At 29.4% G+C, this 13,290-nt stretch overlaps 2 protein-coding genes across 4 annotated transcripts in view; both read left to right on the top strand.

Annotated features, from left to right (window-relative positions):
- Window positions 1–13,290, top strand: part of LOC100569170 (WNT1-inducible-signaling pathway protein 2) — a 314,202-nt gene that overhangs the window by 139,851 nt on the left and 161,061 nt on the right. The window contains exon 2 of one of the 3 annotated variants that reach the window (XM_029488999.1): window positions 622–733. The exons of the other annotated variants lie outside the window; for them this stretch is intronic. The gene's annotated coding sequence lies outside the window, so the exon portion shown is untranslated. The remainder of the gene's footprint in view (window positions 1–621; window positions 734–13,290) is intronic. 3 annotated transcript variants of the gene reach the window in all.
- LOC100165791 (gastrula zinc finger protein XlCGF71.1-like) lies at window positions 6,402–9,438 on the top strand. Its single transcript, XM_029489002.1, has one exon. It carries the CDS (start codon window positions 6,895–6,897, stop codon window positions 7,609–7,611), a length of 717 nt encoding a protein of 238 aa, XP_029344862.1. The 5' UTR covers window positions 6,402–6,894; the 3' UTR covers window positions 7,612–9,438.

The raw sequence follows: 13,290 nt of genomic DNA, 5'->3' as shown, positions 1-13,290 counted from the left end.
TAATTGAAAACAAAAATAAATAATTTCTACACCAATAACAGCAGGATAAGTGTATTTGCAAAACTATTCAATAGGTAACAAAAACGCAAAGAAAATTTTTTATTTTATTCAAAGCATGCTATAAACACTTTATAGCACTTTACATTATTATAAATAGGATAGATTTACATTATGATTGATCCCCTAACATATTGGACGTCATTGAGTTCACTGTTAATTCAGACTTTATAATGTAATTTGTGCATAAACAGAAATTTTGATGTACGATAATCATTAATTTTGATTTTTAAGAGCCTCTTGTAATGCACTTAGTGAACCAAATATATCCAGATGGGTGACCATTAAATAAATTTATAGCATTCATACACACATTTTCAATTGCCATTTATGTATTTGGAAACATCTGTGTTCTGTTTTTTTTTTTCATGTTATATCTATTAGGCAATGTATCTAAGTATCAATTAGGATAAAAGCATGTTGCAAAAAATAAACTTGTCTGTTCAACAATTCAACATATTATATATTTAAGCCCATGTTATGCTTACAAATAAAATTCTTTGAAAAATGTTCAGGCCAAAAGAATTTAATGTATTTTAATGCTTAGTATTTTTATTTTCACAGGTAATAACGAAAATTCATGCACACCAACGAAAATACCAACATCTATTATAATATTTCAAAATCATTACTATGGCATAACATTTTCGGTAGTGATTATGTGAAAGAATACAAGGTAGTTGTAAAACTTTATTTTTCCGAATATATATATTACAAATTATAATATACTTAAAAATGAAATATTATACCAGACCCTGGAAATCATTTTAGCTTCTTTATATGCACGTTTTTAGTCATTAATATGAACCAATTGGTTGAAACTTTAAAGTAAATTAGTTTTACAAATAATTAATTTGTGGATATTCCATTCAAATCTAAGTTAATATTATGCTTTAAATATAATTTTACCATCTACCACAATTATATTTATGATTGATAATAACTCTAAATGTATCATAATAATAAGTTCTTGATATTTATCTACAGAATTATACATTAGACTATAGTTATTTGTAAATATAGCTTGCCTGTCACCGGGTTAAGTTTTTTATGCCGTCTATATTTTAATTGGTTGCACAAGTCATACGATCGACATTAAAATTAAAATGTATCCTTTACTCTGTTTTTCATGGCTGTAGATTTAAACCCCTTAAAATTGGAATAATATTAGTCATTATAATAATTACAGGAATAAGTAATGAGGTTTTTACATCATGTTTTTCCTCAACAAGAACCTTTTTTTTTAATAAATATTTTTTACCATTACTGTTATTGTGTCTAAAAATAATATTTGTATAATTTTAAGGATGTTTTAGTTGTTTATTGGGCTTTTACTTAAGTGAATGTCTTAATAGTTGAATTATTTATCACCATTTAGTATTTACAAAGTTTTAAAGTTCAGGCAGTTTCTGGCGTGTGGTAAACATTCAAAATTGTACGAGAATAAACAAAGTGATCCCCTATACGTATTATTCATACAATCATACATCACACATAAATATATGAATTCCGTGTATAAGCTCTACCAAAAAGATTCGTATCTTATGTTATGTATAGGGAAATAACATTATTTATACCCAAACATAATATCGTAAAATAAATGTATAAAAAAAAAAAAATAAATACTGATCGTAAAAAATATATAGTATTAACATTTTGCTTTCTAGATATTTCATTAAAAATAGAATTCGGAGAATCCTTTCAATGTGCCCGTATATAGTTAGTATAATTTATAATTTAATTTAATTCTGATAAAATCAATCATTTTAAATTGTACTGAACTACAATTATTTATGGAATAATTGAGAAAGCCGTTTTAAAATACATGTTTTTGATTTAATTATCAGCTCGATGACATGTTTTTAATTTAGTTTTTCGAATACACATTGTATATTTACATATTGCATCCTGTCCTTAAACAACCCGAATAATGACAAAATCGTGACGTATACAAATAAAATAAAAACTGTTCAACAAAAAAATATAAATGTATACAATTATGTTGACATATGTTACAAAAAGTAAACTAATGTATTTCATTTCTTGATTAGTTTATATATAATAATAAATGTAAATCAATTTAACTCGCCGTGATGTGTAGGTAGTATTTTAGGTACAAAAACAATGACAAATTTATTCGCACAACATATTTTTCTTTTCGTCTCAACTTCCTGTCAATGATGAAAATATATAATATAGCCAAGCAGATAAAATTAAGTACATGTCACTAAGCAATATGATAGAAATAATATTATAATAATATGTTACATTATGAGGCATTATACTTAACCTCATGATTCATCTGTAATTACGAGTCAGATTTATCCCTAAATCGTAATCAGAAACGTGTTTGAGAAGTTTCAGGAGCTCGGTAATAAATTCTGGGATTTCATCCGGTAAAAGTTGCGTGGGAAATTTTTTTTAAAACTTATGCTGCGTGTAAAGAGTACGGTGAAAACCTATTGTAAACAGAGCACAAAGGCAAATACTCTATTTTGTTTTTGAAAGCAATTTCTGTTGTATATATCGGTTACATTCCAAATTTAATCAATTTCAAAAAGTGGAAGAATGCATGATTCGAATAAAAAAACGCTATAACATCGTTAAACTACTATAATGTGATTATTCACTGAACATCAAAATATATTTTGATGATCCATATAAAATTTTAGACAGTTAACATACAAGTATTTTAATAATATCGTTTAGTTTTTTTTATTAAAGTAGAATAACTTATATTATAACTGTTATTATATTATTACTTGTTACTATTTAGGTTGATAATCTCATCATCAACAGTTTTGTATTAATTAAAAATTGGAGCATTATTTTATATTTTAAGCAATTCATTATAATTAAAATATTATTTATTGATACATAGACAGTTACATAGCTTAGTTGTACACGTGACCATTGTAATATAATTTTTAATTACGTTATTATAATAATAATAGAGCTTATAAATGAATAGAGCTGAGGCTTCAGGGCTTTTTAAATTAATTTTTTAGAATCCGCTTCTTTATTCAAATCATCAATATATTTTAATTATTCTGAGCTAGTTTTTTTGTTTTTATGTAAGGATCATAATGAAATTTGATAATATACAATTCATTCTTATTTTGTCTTCATATATTCTTCTTCTTCGTTTAGCTTTTATTAACCCATTTAGGGCCCTCGCTGCTTTAACTATTTCCCGCCACCTTTCTTCACTCTCGTCTAATCTTGATCCTGGTGCCCAAATTATTTGTACATTTGTACGCCTGATTTTACTGTATCCATTAACCTCAGACTAGGTCGTCATTTTGGTATTTTCCCATTCATTGTTTGTGCCATCGCTTTTTAATATACTCCATTTGACCTCCAGACATATCCCGCCCACTTGGGATCTCATAAATGCGTAAAATTGATATTGTACGTTATACCTACATTTGGCAAATTTCTTTATTGGTTCTATTTCTGTATTCACCATTTCCCACGATAGTTATACAGCTATAAATTCATATATCATAAAGTAAATTTTGATCGTTACGTTAATATTGTCTGCATGTATTTTATCCAATAGGCAAAAGCGCTAAAATTAACGTTAATTAAAGTCCCTTTGACTGCTCATTTTAATACATTTTTTAAAAACTTTGCTTTTTGCGTATTATAAATATTGAATAATTAAGGAGAAGCTGTTTCTGTAAACACACTTAATGCAATCGTTTGTTATTAGTTAGAAATATTCAATTGATTTAGCATCAAATGTTAAAAGTATAAAACAAATTAATTCAGTAAATACTGTCAGTTGTGTTTCATCAATAGGAGATAGTTTTTGACTTTAATATGGTCGTGTTTCGTTGTTTTTGTCATTCGGTCATATGGGTGATTAATGATTATAAACAATTTAAATTAACAATCAGATTTTCTATGGATTCGTAATGACAACATTTTGTCCGAACGAATTTCAAAATATAAATAAAACATGACCTGAAATCGTAAAAAAAATCGTGTAAATTACGTCTTATAACATACGTAAATAAGTAAGACGTATCTACAATGCATACAATAAGTTAACCTTTTGTACACCAGGTTATTATTTTAAAATATAATAAAATACCAGTCCTTTTCAAATAAAATCACTATACAATTTCAGTTGAATAAATAAATATATTGTGTTATAGTCATCGTATGCAAGTAAAATGTTGTTTTAAAAATATCTATTTATATCCCATACTCATTAAATAGGCACAGTGATTTAATGAAAACAATAAATTTGAGTTTGTGAGTTATTAGCTATTTTTCTGTTCGTTATTATTGTTTTAAAAATATTTATGACTGTAGTGTCCCATTATAGGCAATAGCATTTAATCATCATTTGCATAATATATATAGCTAAATATTAAAATATAAATTTATATTAATCACGCATCATGTGAGTAATGAAGTTGTTTCCGATGAATTGTAATCATACAAATATATTAAATAAATCGATAAGTCATAAAAATTTTGTTGAAATTATTATTCCGAATTTCCACGAAAAAGTTTCAAAGTCCTCTGTTATGACACACTTGCAATATGGTATTTTAAGTTTCCACAAAAACCAAAAAAAATAGTTTTGAATAACTTTTCTCACCCCATTCAGGAACGTTACTGTAAAATAATAAACGCATTTTAATACCATTGTTCGTCTGCTTTAATTCCGATACCGGATTTACATATCAGGTTCATTGTGAACATTTTTTTTTTCGTTTCGTTTTAACCACACAGGACAGCTCCGAGTCAAGGGATATTTTGGCTCAATTTATATCCGCCGGGAAAGCTCTCATTGTTTATAATTTTCCATTTTTTTTTTCATTTTTTTTAGTTATTCAACATGGTTAGCTTTTTGTTCCTATTTCAATCGAAAACAGCTTTAACCTTGTATACAATATTTCATTAAAAACATAAAACAAAAAACAAAATATAATATTAAGTTACCCATTATAGTTTAAAGGGTTACCAACTTGTCCGTTACTATTATTAAAGTAGGTAGGTACTCTTGATAATACAGAAAATATTTTTTTCTGCCTTCGGTCGTCCCATTGTCTCAATTTACTCGTATTCTGTATACTCTAAATAAAAATAATAAAAAAAACGAATAATATTATAGTTTAACAATAATAAGACCACTCTTGAAGAATTCTCATTTTTTTAGTAAATTTCAAATTTTATTTATTTTTTGTGTAACACTATGCTATATAATAATGCTCTGTCATGGGCCATGGCATTACAAAAATTAAATAAAAAAATCTGGGTTTAATTTCCTTTAATGACTCATCAAACTGAATAAATATTTATACATTCGTTTTAATGTCGTAGTCAATGTCTTCGATAGTTAAAAGCAAAATAATACAATTATTTCACATTGAAAATTTAGTATGAATATGAATTTATAGTGAATACCTACTAAATAATATTGTTATACAACATAATAAAATATGTAACCCTTATAATATTAATTATGTCGTATTAAATATTATTTACAATTTGAATGGTGTTGCGATATTGTTTTTTGAAGTGTGAAAAAGAAATAATAATAATGTGGTAATATATGTGTACCTACTGAGAATGTTGTGGTAGTAACACGCTAAAATAGAACATTTTCAATGAATCATCATAAAGTATATTTATTTATTTATTTATTTATTTATTTATTTATTAAGAATTTACGGGCTGAGCCCTTTATAATTAAAATATACATGTGCAGAAAAGTTATTAAAATTATTACAATATGATGATAGTAAATAAAAACAATAGAAAATATATAGTAAGTGTGTATATTTATTTATTTTATAATCTATTTATCAAATTATGTCAACATTTATAATTAATGTTTTTACAAAGTTTCATATTTATGTGTCTAAAATCATATTCATTTCGTATGCGATTGATACACAGTTATACACAGTTATACGTCATGGAACAAACATGTACAAATACTTACATTGAATATTGTGTAAGTAATATAATATTATTGGGCGGCGGTGAACTCTTCCGATTTTTAAAACTAGTAAACTATCTGGTAAACTCTACCGGGTTAATATAATGTTTACCTGAACAAAATGTGTAAACTCTGCCGGGTCAACATTATGTTCACCAGAAGGAAATGTGTAAACTCTCCCGAGTTGTTTTAAATGTTATTGCTACATTATGAATCGGCTATTTCTCTAGACCTCTAGTACTCATAAATTTGTATTTATATTTATTAATGCCCTTACAGATTTTCAAACTGAAGTGTACATAAAAATTAAAAGTTACAATAAATAAAATTAAATAAATAAAACCAACCTTAATTTTTTTTGAAATCTGTATGTTCGTACTATTATAAAAATTAAATTAAAATGTTTAGTACTATACTATAATATTATTGTTCACAACTTTATTATTGTACAATTTAACTTTTTTTAATGAAATTTGGAAGTATCTAATGGTGATGTAAATCTGGGAAAGTAAGAGAGTTATCATGCTCACATCAAGTAGTACTGAAGTAGACCCGAGAGAGGTTACGTCATGTTTCCGTCAGGTATAGTAGATGGAGTAGACCCGGGAGAGTTTACAAACGGCCATATTATTATTTATCTATAGAAGGACGGAAACCAAAACAAAATTTGCGGTTTTTTTGTTTTTAACCCCGGTTCTGCACACCGGTTTTAATACCTAACCATAACAAAAGTCTTAGGGTTTGGTTCTGGTTATATGAACTACTAAGGTTTTGGTTAACAACTCGCATACTGTTTTTTTATGAATAAAACAAGTACTGGCTTAAATACCCGGACACGTCAATAAACTCTAATAATATGGAAACCAAATAGTTGTATGAAAAACAATTTCATCTTAAACAAACATTGTTTACTGACAAAAGTAAATTCTTTACAAATCAGTGGAAAAATGGAGAATTATAATCCTTATTCGTGCGATGTATGCGATAAATCGTTCAGTAAAAGTAGCACTTTGACAACACACCAGCGCACGCACACCGGCGAAAAACCGTACCCTTGCGATGTCTGTGATAAGTCATTCAGTCAAAGCGGCAGCTTAAAGAGACATCGACGCACGCACAGTGGCGAAAAACGTTTCGCGTGCAATGTGTGTGACAAGTGTTTCGGTCAAAGTAGCAGTTTGACGGAACATCGGCGCACGCACACTGGCGAAAAACCGTACGCATTTGATGTATGTGAAAAATCGTTTGGTCAAAGCAGCAGTTTGACGAAGCATCGGCGCACGCACACCGGTGACAAACCGTACACGTGTGATTTGTGTGACAAGTCATTCACCGACAGCGGTAGTTTAACAAGACATCGGCGCACGCACACCGGCGAAACACCCTACGTATGTGATTTGTGCGACAAGCCGTTCATTGAATGTGGCATTTTGACGACACATCGACGCACGCACACTGGTGAAAGACCGTACGCTTGCGAAGTATGTGACAAGTCGTTTGGCCAAAAAAGTAGCACCGGCGCACGCACACCGGTGATAAACCGTACGCATGTGATACGTGTGACAAGTCGTTCGGTGAGAGTGGCAGTCTGACAAGACATCGGCGGCGCACGCATTCTGGCGAAAATTCGAAAGTGCGTCATGGTGTACGACGTGCTGTAATCTGTATGGATTAAAGGTGCAGTATGATCAAAGGGATGAACTATTAAAAGATGATAAATCTTGATAACATAGTATTATGGTAGCACTGTTCAAGCGTTAATTATTTCATGTACCTAGTTATTTACTTATTAGCTATTAATATTAAATTGTTAATTTGTCATGTGCAAAAATAAAATGTACTCATCTCATAAGGTTTTCGATATTTCAAAAATACAAAGTGGTTTTCAATTTTCCATTTAAAATATTGAATATCAGTATTTACAATCAGTAGGTATTCATTTTTATTTTTATTATCAAAAGGAAAATTATTCATGTTCGTTGATGACATAGCACTATTTAATTTTGAAGATAATTGGGAAAAATTGAAACATACTGTCAAAACCGATTTACGGTATACGAGTATCTATGACATGATGAAAAAATATCTGTTAATACGTCTTAACATAAACAAATCGGTTTGCATGTTACTATAGTACCTACACAGTTTTCTGTTGGATATAACTTTATAATTCATAAATATGGAACTGGTATGACAAAATGCACTTGTAAACCAACTAAAATAGTAACTATTTTCATTTAAATATTTAGGAGTGATTTTAACCTAAAATGGTCATAATACATACAGCATATTAAAAATAAAATGAAGAGCTTAACTGTATTATTTTAGAAAATTCGATTTCTTGATGAATAAATTATAATACAAATATTTATGGCACTATGTAATTTGATTCTATTATGCGGCATAACATGTTGGGGAGCCTCTAATAAAACATACATTAATACATTGCATATTATTACCCAAAAAAATATTGTATAAGTAAAGTACTCCCTACCATTAAATTACCCATCAAAGGAAATATTCAACCATCAATATAAATTATTTGTTTATAAATTATACATTAGACAAATTTTAGTAAAATCCATACCACACACTCAATGGTACAGAAATAATAGACGGAAGAACATAAAAATACACGAAGCCGTCATATACATTATTAACAAGTTCATAAAACTCTCACAATGTCACGGGAAAAATCATATTAAAAAATTTAAATAACGAAGTAGAGTCTAATAAAAAGTTTATGTGTACGTTAATCCGATAATACCAATGATAATTATAATCAATAAAAAATATAATAAATATAATTAGTGATTTTGATGACAATCAATAAAATTATAAACATTTTGTATTTAAGTATGTAACGCTGATGTTAATTGTGTTTTAAAGTACATATCTATTATATTATGTTTAATTAATTAAATCATTTTTTTATTTGTATAATTATTTACTATGAAATGAATTGTAATATAGATGAACTCCGGTATACCAGATACGAGCTTATAGCTCGGCTGGTGTTTGTATTAGCCAGGGCTTCGAAACGTTTTTATAACGTTATAGTATAACGTTAAACACATAAAAAAACGATTGAAATTGATAGCGGATAACATATTGATAAACGATAAGCGATTGAAACGAATAACTGTTAACGTATCAGTAAACGATAAACGATTGAAATGGTTAACGGATAACATATCGCTAAACGATAAACGATTGAAAACGGATAACGAAACAGAAACGATAAACGATTAAAACTGTTTATCGTTGATTGAATGACTATCAATAAAATATATATTATGGTTATTTTTGTAATATTATATTTTCAAATCACTCTGTTTTATGTGGGAAACAAGCTATATCCATCAGATAACGCTAAACGCCTTATAATGTTTAAATGTTTAAAACGTTTAAACGCTTCATAATGTTTAAATGTTTAAAACGTTTAAACGCTGAAGTTGAATAACGTTTAAATTCTATATAACGTTAAACAGTAATTATTTGATCATAACGTTTAATATCCATATAATGGTAAACGGTATTATTATTTTTGATTTAAGACCGGGTATTAGCTATTAATTAGTATTAATGTAATTTATCGTAATTCATTATTTAATAAATACATAAATATATTATAAGTTATTTTGTACCCGCGTTTTAGTATATTTTGTGTGAATTAATAACAGATAATATTTTTGTGATAAATTAAGAAAAAATGTTAATGGCTGGGAATATTGAGTTAATTCTAACTTAAATGCTTATAAAAAAATATTGCGACTTTATATATTCGATATTATTTAATTGATTCATGAACAATTTATGGTGAACCTTGTATTTATTTTCCATATTTTTTGATAAATCAATACATTTTTATGTACTTATAAAAAAAAAAAAAGATTTGAGCTTGATAAATTGAATTGTCTGTAAATAGATCAAAATGAGTCAAAATATTTTGAAAATTTATCTTGTATGGTAAATGGATGGTCATAATATATACATTTTGAAAAACTAATACAAGCAGGGTTTATTTATTTTTGAGTTATTACAAAAAATGTGAGTACCATTTCGCACACGATAGAATTGAAACTTGTTGTGATGTGTAAGATGTAAGAAATTCGTATTTGTACGAACATTTTACACAGACTTACTGATGTTTTAGGACTTGCCATCCGGCAACATTGAACTACGGTGTACGGCGGTAATATTTTTATTATAATATATTATTATACTAATATCATATAATATTATTATTATTATTAAGGTTGAAGGAAAATGTTTTATGAGGATAACAGTTTTCCACCGTCAGTAATGATCAATTTGAAAATTTAGAGAAACGCAGATTAGGTACACCCGTAATTCGTGGTTACACTTACATTTCTTTAAAAAATGGTTTCTATTGTACGTATATTGTATGCAAAAAGTTGTGTTTTAGTAAGCAAATGGGTTGTAAAAAAGGGGGATTTTTATGCCAATGAATTTAAGAAATTACTTAACCTCTTTTCGATATTACAACTTTTCAATCTTGAGTTTTTTTTCTCGAGCGAGGTTTTTTACACGCAGTGTTTTTGATGAGATTATTTTAATATCATAAAGCGTACACAATAATATTATAATATTTTTCTTGTATAATAATATTATATAGACACTTTTGGTATGTCACATCACATCGGTGTACAAGGAACAATGCGGATTATATTGTACTAGCTTATACCATCATATACATATTAATACGCCTCGAGACGACTCGAGTTACGGCCTTTCATACGAGCATAACCCGTTGGATGTTTTCGTTGATGACATTTGCGTATATATACCTTAAGTGTCGTACTACAAAATCCTCACGATAATACGTCATCGCTTCGCGGTCGTCTTCAGCATTATTGTGGTTCACACACTCACACGCAACTTGTCAGTTCATATTTCGATTGTAGTTTGATAGTAATTATTGTTAGCACGTTATACGTTGTTGTTGTATTCCAACATTGTTATCATTATAATGAGATTATACTGATACGCGTAAGTTTATTATTGTATATTACGCAGTCAGTGGGTGGCGCCGTGACGTACATAACGCGTTGGGCGTTAAAATCGACGCGCTTAGGCCACGCTTGATTGCGTTTGCTTTAATATAATACAGGATTACAGGGTGGTTCTACAACGAATATCACCATTAGGATAAATACGTACTCGATGTGAAGTGTCCCCAAAACGAAATTTTCGAAACTGGAAAATAAGAGAGTTAATGTAAAATAAAATGGAAAGGTTTTTAAATTGAAAATATTTTCGAAATTAAGACAGAAATTTAAAAATAAATACTTCACGTCATCCCCTGCAAATTCCGTATGCGAAATGATATATGTCACGTGATTTTATCTCTCCATTTTGCAATCTAATGGTTGCCACGTGGTTTCATAATAAAAAAAAAACTGTATGACCCAGTCCGTCTCATCGTTCGATAGACACCACCAAGTGCTGGAATTATTATCATCAGTTATTGACAGATATTGCAAGAAATTCTGCAGATAGACGCACAATTATCAACAAGAACGTTTAGTAGAAAATCTATAGGAGTTGCTGTTGCAGTAAGATTTTAGCTTTCGGCATATATTAATATGGCCGGGACAGTTGTGACGTTCTTTGAAGAAACAGTCGCAATATATTTATACGGAATCATATACCTATAGGTACTATTTAATATACAATATACATAGTAAGAATTAATCAAGACCAACAATAGATACCGTTATTATTATTATTAACACTGCGATCCTAATAAATCGAAATAATTTAGCGAATAATCTGATTTTAATTTGAGTTTTGCATAAGAGATGATTTTAGGAAGTTCGTCGACGCGCATAATCGAAAAGACCCGAAGAATATGACTTTTATTTTACAGCCTTGTCCGAATCTCTCACGCGATCTCTCATTTTAAGAGCAAAAATATATATACTCGAGAACGATATTTTTTCATGTGACTATCGATCCGTATAAACCCGGTGGTTCGTAGTTTTCCGAAACAAAACGCGAGAAGTGTAACCGGAAACGTGTCTCGGACGTGATTTTTCCCGAACAGTTATTATTATTCGGACGCACGTCGCATTTCTCGCATATTATTATTATTGTATTATTCCGGAACGGAAGACGCACATCCGAGACTGCCGTGCGCTCGAACACAAAAGGCATTTTTATCGACTTATCGTCTTGCGTGTGCACTCGTATATTAAAATATGATGTGGGTACGCGATTTCCAAAGGTCTAACAACGAAAACTTCCACCAAACGAGACCTCCTGTATATACACGTGACTATACACTTCCGAAAACATCTATACGTGAGCGATTTAACCCTTTCGCGGATTTCCTCTCACCACCTGCGCCTAGGGAGCTATATACACTACGCGTCAATCTTTGAATGGTTGACTGGTGGCGCGAAAGGGTTGGTGAAAAGGCACACGCGTAATATTCATTATACATTTATCCACGTCATTAGCCGCACGCGCATCGCCACCGACATTATTCCACGTGATTAGGTCCGATCAAGCACTGTAAACACACGCCCCACCACCACACCCTAGCTACTGCCATTTGGTTCATATTCGATCCATCGTCGTGAGCACCGGAAATGATTCGTCATGTCACGATCGTCGTCGCATCGTCTTTGGAATTCAACACGTTCCTATCGAAATGCGAATGTTGGTGATCGATTGTCGATGTAATATAATTTAGCAGCATTTCTAGACTATGTTATTATGTATACACCGGGTGATTTACTAATTTACACTAAAACACATACTAATTCTCTCAAAAACCATTATAGTTTATGAAAAAATATTTTTTTTCACATAATTTTAAGTCGTTAAAAAACAATATGTTTGACTATTTTTAACTGTTTTTTTTTAAATTTTTTTACGAACGCATGCATTTTTAATTTCTTATACCAAAGAGGAATAATTTTTAGGTGTGTACCTTGATGCATAAAAATCAAATTTTTGGCGAATAGTTTAGGTAAAAGTTTTAACTTATAAGTATTTAAAGTATTGATTAGCGGAGTGAAGTGAAGAAGTACTATTTATATAAAATTGTTAGTTCACTACTTTACTCGTCAAAACTTTAAATACTTAATTTATTATAAGTTGTAAGTTGTAACTAAAAATTACTTGAACGAGATTTGATTTTTATAGATCGAAATACTTCAAATAATATTTTTTGCTTGGTAATATAAAATAAAAAAGGTGGGTAAGTGGATGTCGCTCTGCTGTACAGTAGGTTACAAGTG

The sequence above is a fragment of the Acyrthosiphon pisum genome, chromosome A2, assembly GCF_005508785.2.
Source record: "Acyrthosiphon pisum isolate AL4f chromosome A2, pea_aphid_22Mar2018_4r6ur, whole genome shotgun sequence".
Classification (NCBI taxonomy): Eukaryota; Metazoa; Arthropoda; class Insecta; order Hemiptera; family Aphididae; genus Acyrthosiphon; species Acyrthosiphon pisum.
This window is presented reverse-complemented; position numbering and strand designations above follow the sequence as displayed.

Coding starts and splice junctions, on each gene's coding strand:
- LOC100165791 (XM_029489002.1), top strand. CDS start 6,895: ATGAAAAACAATTTCATCTTAAACAAACATTGTTTACTGACAAAAGTA.